We start from the raw sequence: 13915 nt of genomic DNA, 5'->3' as shown, positions 1-13915 counted from the left end.
AAAGTATGCTAAAAAGATGTGTTGCAGCTAATAGAAACGGAGGAAATACATTATAACTAATCCAACAATAAATTGCATGAAAAAAAAAATAACTTGTTTCCTTCATTTTTTCTTAAAAAAGTATTTACACTTTGATCGCCACCTAATTACAAATAATTTAATCTAAAAACTAGATTAGTTTCATATTATTTGCAACGATTTGACATACATGTGAGAGAAAAAAAATGTCTAAGCATTGCAAATAATATGAAACGATAATATAAGAAGATGGTAGACGCACTTACTATCTCTAACCAATAACTCCACCATTACCAACTTTATGTATATAAAACAATATCCATGACCAAGAAAATCAATAAAGGTAATCAAACAACTCACTCATCAAACAACTCCATCACTTAAACACTCTCTCTCCTCTACTCCTCTGTAGTCTGTACCAAATAATGCAACCACTCATCATCCTCTTCATTCTCATCATACTCATCCTCCTCAAGCTCACTCACACCATCTTATGGGTCCCATGGAAAATCCAACGCCACTTCAAGAACCAAGGTATAATGGGCCCCACATACCGCCCAATCTTCGGAAACACGACCCAGATCCGACTGTTGTATACCCAAGCCCAATCAAGGCCCATTCAAATCGAACAAGATGATAACGGTCAAATGGTACTGAATCATGATATAAGTAATCGGGTCATGCCTTTCTACCATAAATGGTCGGCCCAATATGGGAAGACTTTCTTGTATTGGTTTGGGCTTAGGCCCATGCTTGCTATTGCTGATCATGAGATGATTAAGGAAGTTTTGGTTAACAAAAGTGGGTTGTTTAGGAAATTGAAGTATAATCCTTTGGCTAAAGTGTTGTTTGGTGAAGGACTTGTTGGGCTTGAAGGTCATAAATGGGCTTTTCATCGTCGTATTGCTAATCAAGCTTTTACCATGGAAAGGGTTAAGGTATGTTCACTGATTAATGATCACCACTTCTTGTAAATTAATGATTACCACTTCTTGTAAATTAATTTATTTGATGAATATTATTTTTATTAATGAGTAAAGTAATACCTCTGTTTCTTATTATCTGCAACAAAGGAATATTTTATATCTCACAAATAATACCCCTTTATTGCAGATAATAAGAAACGGAGGTAGTATATATTTCATGAAAAGATAACATATTATAAAAACATGGTTTGTTAAGAAAATTTTTAGTTTGCATAATATAATCTTCAACTTGTTACAAAGTCGTACAAAATATGGACTTTTAAAGGACATAGGAATATATATATATAAGTACTCACTTTAAGGGTCTGTTCTCTTCAGCTTAATTCAGTTCAGTTCAGCTTCAATCAGTTCATTTCAGTTCAATTTAGTTTAGCTCCTAATTTCCTTCTCTTATAAACAATTCATTTCAGCTCTATTTAGTTCAGCTCCAACCAATTCAGTCCCGTTTAGTTCAGTTTTGTAAATCAGAACATGACCTAACTGCTCTTTTTGTTTCTTTCATTTGTAATATAATGTTCAATATAAGGTTTAAAATTTTAAATGTATATGCTTCAAATCTATTAAATGAATGGTGCAATCTGGTAAAAAGGATTGATCAATACTCCTAAAGTTCACTATGTCCCTTAGCTTCTCTAGCTGTTAAAAAGGATTGATCAGTACTCCTAAAGTTCACAATCTCAATAACTTCTATCATATTCTTAATTAAGAATCTTCAACTAATCTTCTCCATACAATCTCCTAAAGTTCACAATCTCAGAATGCCTTTGTCCCTGGAAGACAAATGTCTGATAACGGTCTTCTGGCTCACGAGGTTCTTTCTTATATGAACCAATCTCGAGGACATACAATGTCAGCTGCTTTAAAACTGGACATGAATAAAGCATATGATAGGGTTAATTGGGATTTTTTGTGGAAGGTTCTCCAAGTATTTGGATTCCCAACTTACTGGATTCATATCATTAGACAATGTGTCTCAACTGTCTCTTATCAGATTTTGGTCAATGGTAACCCTACTCGAGTTTTTAAACCAGCTGCAGGTCTTCGTCAAGGAGATCCACTTTCCTCCTATTTATTCGTTCTTTGTATGGAGGTTTTCTCGGCTATGATTCGGAGGGCGGAGAAAGAAGATCTTTTTAAAGGCATTCGCATTTCTCGTCATGCTCCTTCGATTTCTCATCTCTTCTTTGCTGATGATTCTCTCCTTCTGTTTCAGCCTAACCCTCACCCTCAGTCCTGTTTAAATGTGCTCCATGTTTTGCAGCAATTCTGTGATCTTTCAGGTCAGATGGTGAATCTACAAAAATCCTTTGTTCGTTTTAGTCCCAATGTTCCCGAGGATTACAGAGATTTCTTGGCTTCGTCTTTAAGGCTTAAGGTTCTTCCTTCTTTGGGAACTTATCTTGGACTTCCTGCGGACATTGGTAGAAGCAAATGTAAAGCTTTTCAACCTCTAGTAGATAATATTGCCCGCCGACTATCTACGTTTGCTCCGCTGCATCTTTCTTCCTCGGCAAAGTTGGTTGTTATCAACTCTGTGATAGTGGCTTCGTTAAATCATGTTATGTCCGTGTTTAAGATCCCTTCTACAATCACGGACAAAATAAATAATCTTTTGGTTCGGTTTTGGTGGAAAACAAATTCCCATTCCAAAGGTTTGGCTTTGGCGCCTCCGTCTATTCTTTTTTCTCCTAAAGGAATGGGGGGTCTTGGAATTCGGCATGTCGGCTCCTTCAATCGTGCCTTACTAGCTAAACAATCATAGAGAATTATTCAGAATCCGCAGCTTTTGGTGGCTAGGGTTTTCAGGTCTAGGTATCCGTCACTGTTTTGCCTTCGGTCGACTGCTCCTATAGCTAGACCTTCATGGGGTTGTCGCAGCATTTCGGAGGGCATTCATACTTTAAAGCTAGGCTTAGCTTGGAATATAGGAAGTGGTACTCAGATTAATATTCTGCAGGATTCCTGGCTGCCGGATACTTCAGTGCAATTTAAGGATTCTCTTGCTGGATCGGCTCGGCCGACTCTGGTGTCTTCTCTTTTGGTTCCAGATTCAAACAACTGGGACGCTACCTTGATTCATACATTATTTCCGTCTTCCACTGCTTCCAAAATTCTGAGTCTAGAGCTCCCTCCTCATCCCATGGATGATTATGTCTACTGGAAGTTTACTCGAGATGGTGTCTTTACTACAAAATCAGCTTATGCTTTTATTATTCGGGAGTCAGACTGGTTTTCACCGTCTATGCCTTCCGTGCTTCCTCCTACATGGAGCAAGTTATGGGCCTTGCCTATTCTTCCTAAATGGAAGATGTTTCTTTGGAAAATTTTTCAAGATGCGCTTCAAGAAGTTATGCTCTAAAGGCCTCCCAATTGATCCTCTATGTACCTTCTGTCATCTGGTTCCGGAGTCTCTACAACATTTGCTGCTTTACTGCCCCTTCTCTACTCGTCTTTGGGCTTGTGGTCCCTTAGGAATTCGTCCTCCTTCTTCTCAAGTTTCGTTTCAACAGTGGTTTCTCTCTCTGGTTTCTACAACTATCAATACAAAGGACTGGATTGAGCTTGATTCCATTTTGGCGTTCGCCTGGGCTATTTGGGTTCTTAGGAACCACATCCGTTTTCGCCAAATGGATTGTTCCCCTACTACAGTTTTTCATATAGCTCAGGATTGGAGTAGTCGTAGTTCGGCCGCTAGAGGTTTCAATGCAGTCGATCCTAGTCCTCCTCCAGGGTTTGCTTCTTCTCCTCTTTCTTTCAGACTTCGAGGTACAGATAGCGTCTTCCCTTCGGTTTTGATTCTTGTTGATGGGGCTTGGAATTCTTCCAACTGTACGGCGGGAGTGGGATGGTGTTTCTACTCTGTAGAGACAGGTATCAGCTTGGGGGGGGGGGGGGGGCAGCTCGTGCGTGTTTCACTTTGTCTGCCTTTCGGGCGGAATTACTTGCTTGCTTGTTAGCTCTTAAAATGGCGATCCAGCGAGGTTTTGTGCGTATTCTCCTCCAAACGGATTGTGTTTCTTCCCTTTCTGCTATTCGCAGTGCAGTCTCGCAGAATATTTCCACTGTTTGGATTACTCGACAAATACAGGATACTCTCCCATATTTTCAAGTTTGCCATTTTCAGAAGGTTTCTCGGAATGTGGTCCTCCCAGCTCACAGTCTAGCCACTCGTGCTAGGACAAGACAGTTACTTCGTCACACTTTCTAGTTTTTTTTTAGGTTGCGTGGTTTTTTTTTTTTGTTGTTTTCCTGAGTTGATCTTTGTCAAAAATAAAAAAAAAAACTAATCTTCTCCATGATGTAACTATTGCTGCATTTGTAGAGTTGGATACCAGACATTGTTGCTAGTACAAAAAAGACACTAATAACATGGGAGGAAACCAAGGGAGGCCAAGAAGAATTTGAGCTTGATGTGCACCAAGAGCTTCATACTCTCAGTGCAGATATCATATCGAGGACCGCCTTTGGAAGCAGCTACGAAGAGGGAAAGCGAATATTTCAGTTACAAGAACAACAAATGAACCTTGTCTCCCTTGCTCTCAGAAGCATCTACATTCCTGGATTTAGGTTCGTATTCTCTATTACACTAGAGGAATTAGTGAATTAGTGATCACCCATATGTAATTACAAGTGTCTGGGTTTGAGTACATATCTAAGGGTCTAATTGCGATATATCATACACTTAGATATGTACCCCAGCCTGATACTTGTAATTAGACATGGGTGACATAGATACTTAATATGCGAGGTTACATATCTAAGGACATGTTCTCTTCAGCTTAATTTCATTTCAGTTTAGTTCCTAATTTCCTTATCTCATAAACAATTCAATTCAGCTCAGTTCAGTAAACTAGAACAAGCCCTAAGTGTCTCATTAATTCATTGTTATTTTTAATTTGCTTGTTTAATTTAGATTCCATTAAAGAATTATCCTAATCAAATGATGAAAGTTTTGAAATTTTGAAATACAGGTTTTTACCGACTACGAAAAACAAAGAGAGGTGGAGGTTAGATAAGGAAACTCGTGATTCGATTAAAGTGTTAATCTCAAGAAACAAAGATTCAACTAAAAACCAAAGCAAGTTGGTGAGTTTATTCATGTCTGCTACTGACTATGATGAGGATGGGAAAGAAAGGAGATTGAGTATAGACGAAGTCGTAGAAGAGTGTAAGACTTTCTACTTTGCAGGGAAAGATACAACTGCTAATCTTCTTACTTGGGCACTCATCTTACTAAGTACAAACCAAGAATGGCAAAACAAGGCAAGGGATGAAGTTTTTCGAGTTTGCGGTGTCCATGGATTCCCTACTGCAGACAACATCAATGACTTCAAGCTTGTGAGTTTCTTTCTTTTCCACCCTTCTGATCTCTTATTTAAGTACCGTTAGTGGCTGGAATTCTGGTAGTAATAAGCGTGATACTTAATTGGCTAATACAAATTCTTAAATGTACCAAGTTCACACTAATTTATTGTGGACCACTAACATTAAAGAAACTATGGTTGTTTTATTAATTAAAAAAAAGTCACTATATTAATAATTAAGATTACTGTGTTGAAATAAAAGTCATTTTAATAATATATATATATACTCTATAAGAGGTTAATTTTTTCAATGAAATATTTTATATAGTGGTCAATATAAAAAGATCACTATGTTAAAATTAGGGTCATACGCCGTACTTCAACTTCACAATAATAAGCGTTATACTAGTTTTAATAAAAATTACTATGCTAAAAATAAGGTTAATATGTCAAAAATAAGGGTCACTATATATGTCCAATATACTGTCAGTTGCGTGTGTATAAACCTCTGATCCACAATAATATTATTGTGAGCCAGGTCCACGCAAGTCTTTCTGTTTAATTTTTAATTGTTTATATTTTTTTTTTAGTATTGAGAGAGTTGCAAACTTGTAATGATAGTAGTGTAGACCAGATTTGATCAAAGTTGTCCGTTGTCGCTCCTCAAAACTATAACTAACAGGGGCGGAGCCAAGCGGGGGAGGGGTTGGCGGGGCCTTGGCCTCCCCCTTGGCTCAAGATATTAATTAAATTTGCTCTTAGTTGTCATTAATTTTGGTGTAGAGGAGTTGGTTTTTTCCACGTGATAGTATGCAAGATGTCAAGGATCAAATCTTGTAGACTAGCTAACAAAATTTGTTCTAGCTCCGTCACTGATAACTAAGTAAGCTAGTTAGCATCCGCGAGCATAATATCTTGCTTTAACTACAAGGGCCTGACTTTATTCTGGACAAAAAGAAGAGTAGAACTGTAGCAAATTTGATGATTTTATACAATATATTTTTTTTTTTTTGAATTAAATCAAATTGACCTTCTACAAATGTCATTGTTAACAGATTAACATGATACTCAACGAAACCTTACGATTATATCCGCCTGCTGTGATGATGAAGAGAAGAACTATCAAAGAAGTGAAGTTAGGAAATCTTACAATTCCAGCAGAAACACAGTTGTATCTAGCCATGACGGATGTTCATCATGATGTGAATGTTTGGGGAGAAGATGCAAACAAGTTCAACCCTTTGAGATTTTCGGAACCTCGAAAGCATCTAGCCACATTTTTTCCTTTCTCATTAGGTCCAAGAGTTTGTGTTGGGCAAAACTTGGCTATGGTGGAATCAAGAATTGTACTAGCCATGATTGTTCAGAAATATATGTTGGTGTTATCTCCAACTTATGTTCATGCACCAATGCAATTGTTGACCTTGCAACCTCAATATGGTGCTCCTATACTCTTTAGGAAAGTCTAGTAATTTTATATGGACTGTTTTGGAGCTTTTCATTTTAGTTTATGTAACAAATTACCATGTAAGAGATATAGTTTAAAGTGCTTACAATGTTGACCATGATTTCACTTATTCCGATCCTTTTTTTTTCTTTTTTAATGTTTGTGTTTTATACCAAATATATACTTCTTCCGTTATGTTAATATTGCAATAATATACTTTTTGCATTATTCATCACTCTTGTTTGATCATATAATATGATTTATACATTAAGCAAAATATGGTCATGTAGGATCGTGTTGGATTCGTTTCATAAAATACTTTTACAATATCAACTTTTTATATTTTTTAGTCTCACACAATTATAAATATTTTGCATATTTGCATTGGGATGCATAATTTCCTCCTTGTTGCAATATTAATAGATCGAACAGAGGAAGTATGATACAACAACATCAGTGTTTTATACAAAGTACTTGACTTTTATTTACTAATTTATAAAACATTAATGTGTAGGTATAATACTCCTTTTGTTCCTACATAATTAACACGTTTGACTTTTTTTTTTTTAATTTTTTTTATTTTCCACTATTCACATACTAACATATTAACATTGACCTTTATTTTTATTATTTACTAATGTACACAAAAATTAATTAATCATGAATATATCATTAAATAGGAATTAATTATAAAGTTTCATAATAATAATTTCTAATACATTTTTTTTTATATTTAATTATATACTACATATATTTAAGATCAAAATTATGTATTGACATTATATGTGCCAAGTTTGACGGTGACTTATTAAGCCACTAAGGGGTATATTTTAATTCGTCATAATGTATATTCTTGCACTATCAATTTTCTTCTAATATTTGCTAACATATATTATTGGATAAAAAATATTGTAGTTACAGTCGTGTCTAAACATCAGTGTTTGATCAAAGCTAAAGGCCTGTTCTGATTGACCGAACTGAGCTAAACTGAACTGAACTTATTTGAGTTGAACTGAACTGAATATTTTATGAGAGAAGGAAATTAACATAAGAACTGAACTAAAGTAAAAATAAGTTTAAGAGAACATGCCCAACACTTTAAAAAAAAAATTGAGAGATTAATACGAAATACTTCCTCCGTTAACTATTATTTGCAACATATACTATAAATGGATGTTAACTATTATTTGCAATGAATGTTTTCTTTCCTTTTTAGGTTATCATTTTTCTCTATCTCTCTCCTCATTACATGCATCTAACTTTTTCTCTCTCCATTTTACACTCACAAACAACTTTGCCTAGGAGTCCTTAAACACCCTTTTGTTACAAATAATCCCTCCGTTTTTTTTATATGCATCACTTTCCTTTTTGGGGTGTTTTTTTTAAATGCATCACTTCTATATTTGATAACTTTATATTATATTTTATTATTTCTCTATCTTTATTAAACCCCACTCAACTTATTTTATCATTTCTCTCTCTTCTATGGTCCCTACTAAAATAATAAAAATATCTATTCTCTCTCACATAGTTTCTCTTTCATGGTCTCCATCTTATTTTTACTACGTAGTATAATAATTTATTCACCCACTCACAATATTACATTACTATCTTAAAACTTTGTGCCATCTAAATCTAATCTAATATATATAAATAAAGTAGACATTTTTGGAGAGCATTGGGAGCGCCACATAAGAAAAGGTATATTTTCGACCAATTAAAAATTAGATTTCTATTTTATTTTAGAATTAAAAAAATCACTCGCCACCTAAACAAAAGTGACGAATGAAATTTTAAATTTTTGCCACGTAGGTAAAAACGATGAATAGTAATTTATTAGGATTTTAATTATTTAAAAACACTAAATTTTATCAATTTTATTTGTTACAAAACTAAAAATTATCTTTAGATATTAGGATTTATATTATTTAAAAAACTAAAAATTATATTTTGATATTTAAAAAATAGAAATTATCATTTGATGTTAATGGTTTTATGTAAATATCTGATGATATGATATTTTCATACAAAAATTTTAAAACTTATAATGCAAGAAAACAATTAAGATATCACCAAAAAAATATTTATATACAAAATGTATATGAAAATTCGTGCATCGCACGCCACATAAGCAAAAGTAATATTTCGACCAATGAAAAATAAGATTTATATATTAATTTATAATTTATATTTTTAGTCGCCATTTAAGAAAAAAGTTAACAAATGAAATTTGAGAATTGAAAACAAAAAATAGTAATTTAAGATTTAAATAATGAAAAAAAACAAAGATTATCTATTATATTATCTTTTACATTAGGATTTATATTATTTTAACAAATAATTAGAAATTAAAAAATATATTTGATTTAATGATTTTATCTAACTATCCGATGAATGAGATAATATTTATTTCAATTTATAAATTCAAGTTCTATATACGTGAAATTTGAATAAGAATAATTTAAAACTTAACAAAATATTTTATCTTAAATTAATGTTAAAATAATAGAATAGAAAATAAAAACAAAAAATATTAAGAAATTACAAAAAAAAAAAAAAAAAAAAAAAAACAATTCAAAAATGAAATATTTAAAAACCGTGCATCGCACGGGCTTACATCTAGTATATATATATATAAAGGGGAGTTTTTTCCCGAGGTTTTAGAGAGCCACGTAGGATCTAATTTTCTTAGCGCGCCATATAGGATAATAAATCTTAGTAATAGCCAATTAAATAAGAGATTATTAATTTCTTTTAGAATTAAATAATTCAAATGCCACGTAAGCAAAATTGGCGAATGAGATTTTTTATTTTAAAATAATTTAATATTAAATATTATCTTTTAATATTAGGAATTTTATCTACATATATAACAAATTTTAGCTCATAGATACATGAAAAAAAAATAAAAAAAAATTAAACAAACCGTGCATCGCACGGGCTTCATCTAGTTGATGCATATAAAAAAAACGGAGGGAGTAATAGTTAATGGAGGAAGTAATTGAAGTCAAGCCCAACAAATTTGTTTACCAAAATAATGAAAAAAAAAAAAACAGAAGTACTCCATATCTCAATAAAAAGCTGGTAGATCTGATGATGAGAAGGATAAAACAGAAACAACGACACAACAGCCGACCCAAATTCTAAGAGCAAGGCCATTGGATGACCCAAAAAATTTGGTCATGAAATTGTTTATTAGTATTTTCTATTTCACTTCATCAATGACCAAATTTCATGACCATTCACAATTTTATACCCCAATGGTTGCCCAAGAAAGTTTGGTCATGAATTTTCTCTCTCCTACTTTTACCATTCCCCACCATACATTCTCTCTCTTAAATCTCACCATAATGAAAATTATTATTAATATAAATAGTATAAGTACCATAATTTGTACTCTTAATTTAAAAGAATTATACTTTGTGATATAATTATTAATAAGCAATTAAGAAAAACTTAAATTAGAACCTCAATACATAATAATTAGTATACGTAATAATACAAGAACACATTTTCTAAGCATGAAAATTGAAAAAACATACATACATATAAAAGACAACAAAATACATTATTATATTACAAAAAAAACCATAATACATTGTCTAACCAAAATATTATTTATAATAAAAACTAAGCATACTTAATCAAAGGAAAAAACTCTTAAACTAACGATAATACATCCATTACTGCCTATAACCCCCATACTTACTCCATAAATGCTCTACTAAATCTGACTTGAGGGTCGTATGCATAAGTTCATCACGAACACGAGCTCTATTAGACATGTAAGTCCTTAAACTTGCTGGTCGATCGCGACTGTTGCTGAATTGAAAAGGTTCCTCCATGTTTCTCCTACGTGAAGACGAAGGAGCAGCTTGATCATATTCATTTGGATCATAATATGTTGAATACGTATCTCGCTCATCTTCAACGATCATGTTATGCATAATAATGCAAGCTATCATAATTTTTCCCAACATACTAACATCCCGAGCTAGAGCAGGATAACGAACTATTGCAAAACGAGCTTGTAGTACTCCAAAAGCACGTTCCACGTCCTTTCGCCTACTCTCTTGCTTTTTGGCAAAAAGACCCTCTTTTTCATTTTGGGGGAGAGATATTGTGGGAATGAATGTTGCCCATAAAGGGTAAATGCCATCGGTGAGATAATACCCCATATTGTATTGGTGGCCATTAACAACATACTGAACAGGAGGTGCTCGACCTTCAAAAACATCATTAAATAATGGAGATCTGTCTAGAACATTTATATCATTACACCTTCCTGGGGTCCCGAAGAAAGCATGCCAAATCCAAAGGTCTTGTGAGGCCACTGCTTCCAAAATCAAAGTGGGCTTATTAGCTCTTCCAGAAAACATGCCCTTCAATCTAAGAGGACAATTCTTCCATCGCCAGTGCATGCAATCAATGGATCCCAGCATCCCTGGAAAACCTCGGCGCTCCCCATCTCGTAGCAATCTGACCAAATCCTCTTCGTTGGGTCTTCTTAAGTATTCATCGCTAAAGTAAGAAACAACTCCTTCAACAAAATGTTGTAAACAGTCTCTCGCCAGAGAAGCACTAATACGTAGGTAGTCATCAACAGAATCAGCTGCACCACCGTATGCTAGCAATCTAATAGCGGCAGTACATTTCTGCAAAGCTGTTGCACCTAATCTACCAGTAGCATCTGGTCTTTGTTGAAAGAACTGATGGCGTTCTTCTAAAGTTTGCATTATACGAAGAAAGACATGCTTTCTCATGCGAAATCTACGACGGAACAAATTTGGAGGGTAGACCGGCTGGTCAGAAAAGTAGTCATTCCATAAACGGTTATGTCCATCTTCACGATCCCTTTCAACCAAGGTCCTTGGCGCCCTCGGAACTTGATGAATCATTTGGAAGAATTCAATTGGGTTGGACATTATGAATTCATCCATCATCCTATCAACCAAACGATTCGCTTGTCTATGTCTCTCATAACGATGGTCAGATTCATCATCCGAAGAATTTTGGAGGTTGTGATTGGTAGATGAATTGGAAGAATTAGAGGATGAGTTAGAAGAGTTAGTACTTTCATTGGACATGTTTACAGAGATAAATTATTTGTTGTAAGAGGTAAGAAATGGCTTGTAGGCTTTGGTGTAGTGAAGTTGATATGTACACCAATATATAGAATAATAATTGATCAGCAATGTTAGTAATTTAACAATAATGGTTGACACTTTTTCTGAGAAATTGCATACACACTTCATCAGGGTTATATCTCATCACTTTGAAAAATTGCAATTGGCTTATGTGATCAGTGTTATATCTCATCAATGTCATTACTGTATTGCTTTTATTGAAGAGTCAATTCATTTATGACAGTGAGAAATCACATCATATGACAAAGCTTCTACATTTGTCACAAGTGAATAGTGTCCATAAAATTTTGCCATCTAGTACTTTCAAATGTAGTTATTCATGAACGATACAATGACAATACATTAATTAAAAATGAAAAGATCATACATTACAATAACCATTCATTAAAAAGTTAAAACTACAGCTTAAACACTCATTACCTAACTCTACAACATTAAGTGAAAACTATATTATTAACTTCGAGGAAATAATATTTTCACTAAATTGTTCCTTCTTTCTTGATCTTCCTCTGATAAGTATGGTTTTGCTTCAAGTATCTTGAACAATTCGAGATTGATTTTTCGCTGCTTTCGTGCTTCCCTATCCTTTTCTAGTTGTGCTAGTCCAGCTTCTTTTTCTCTACGATACTTAATCTTTTCCATTTCGACCTCAGCTTCAGTTTGTCTAGCTAGGTTCATGTGTTGAAGAGTATCCAACCATTGTTGAAATGAGTCAGAAGGAACATTCATCACTTTGCTCTTACCTTTACTTTTGTTGGAGTCAGCACTATAGGGGAAGCCGGAACAACCTATGTCACCGCTGGTTGGTGTTTCTGGGTTTGTTGAAGATGAATAGTTACCCGCTTCATTGATCCTTGATCTCTTAGAGACATTTGATTGGGTTGAAGTCTTCTGCTTACACGTCTCAACAAAATTTTCATTTTTGGCCCATGCTTCTTCGTTTTTTAAAATATCCCAATCATGCTTGTCTTGAAATACTGTACTGGTATTCTTTTTTGATTTGCCGTCTCTGTAAATTTTACGGGCTACCTTAATAACATCATCGTCTGATTGCCCACTCCCTCTTCTTTCCTCAGCGTGTGCGTAAGCACCAGCAAATTTTGAGCAATTGGCATTCAACCTTCTCCAACGACATCTAAGCTGCTCCAAACCCCTTACTCTTAATAAATCACCCTTCGTAATGCCATCAGTACCTTGTTCAAAACACCTCTCTCTATATTGTCTAACATTATTAAACATTTGCTCAATTTTTCCCCAAAATTCAGCCCCTTTTTGGTTAGTGTTAGTTTTTTTGTTTTTACTAACCTCAAGCCAAGCTCTTACAAGAACCTCATCTTCGGGGTGTGACCAAAAATTTCTTCCACCTCCTGTATCGTCACCTTCATTATTTTCCTCAATTTCTTCAACCTCGTCGTCATTTTCATCATCTGAAGCAGCGGTAGATCTATAAGCCCAATTAAAATTTGAAAATGCACCTTCGCCTTCACCCATCGAAAAGTGTTGTGACATAGGAAATGTTGTTTCATGTTCAACAAATTGATAATTTTGAACAGATACATTTCCTTCAGATGAAAAAACATTATGAGAATGAGAGGTATATGGATTTTGTGGTGGTCGTAAAGGGACTTCTGTGTTGGACACTGAACTTGCAAAATTCATATTATACATTCCATAATTTGGAAATTGTGGGAAAAATTGAGAGCTTGGTTGTAGTTGAGCATTAAGATCAATTTGACTATTAGAAAATGAAGGTTGATTATTCGGATTATTTAGTTGTCGAGAAGGATTTTTTGATTTGGAGGGATTTTTTTTTCTATTGGATTTATCCATATCCAATATCGTATTTTTGAGTTTAGTAGATAAGAAAATGTTTCTATTTGAAAGTGTGTAATTTAGAGAGATGAATAATTGTATGAAAATACTTCAATATTAGACTCATTTTATAGGGAAAAAAAAATATAGTCGTTGGAATAATTTTTTTTTTTTTTTTATTAAACTTCGTATTTTAAAAAT

General features: G+C 33.9%; 1 protein-coding gene across 1 annotated transcript; it reads left to right on the top strand.

Moving 5' to 3' along the window:
• Positions 1-76: 76 nt before the first annotated feature.
• LOC145615083 (cytochrome P450 734A1-like) lies at positions 77-6912 on the top strand. Its single transcript, XM_081670156.1, has 4 exons — positions 77-956; positions 4327-4571; positions 4976-5342; positions 6364-6912. The coding sequence occupies exons 1-4, from the start codon at positions 444-446 to the stop codon at positions 6775-6777; spliced, it is 1539 nt and encodes a 512-aa protein (XP_081526282.1). The 5' UTR covers positions 77-443; the 3' UTR covers positions 6778-6912.
• Positions 6913-13915: the final 7003 nt, after the last annotated feature.

This window comes from Chenopodium album, chromosome 25 (genome assembly GCF_948465745.1).
Source record: "Chenopodium album chromosome 25, dcCheAlbu1.1, whole genome shotgun sequence".
Classification (NCBI taxonomy): domain Eukaryota; kingdom Viridiplantae; phylum Streptophyta; class Magnoliopsida; order Caryophyllales; family Amaranthaceae; genus Chenopodium; species Chenopodium album.
The sequence above is the reverse complement of the archived record's forward strand: the minus strand, read 5'-3'. Positions and strand labels throughout refer to the sequence as shown.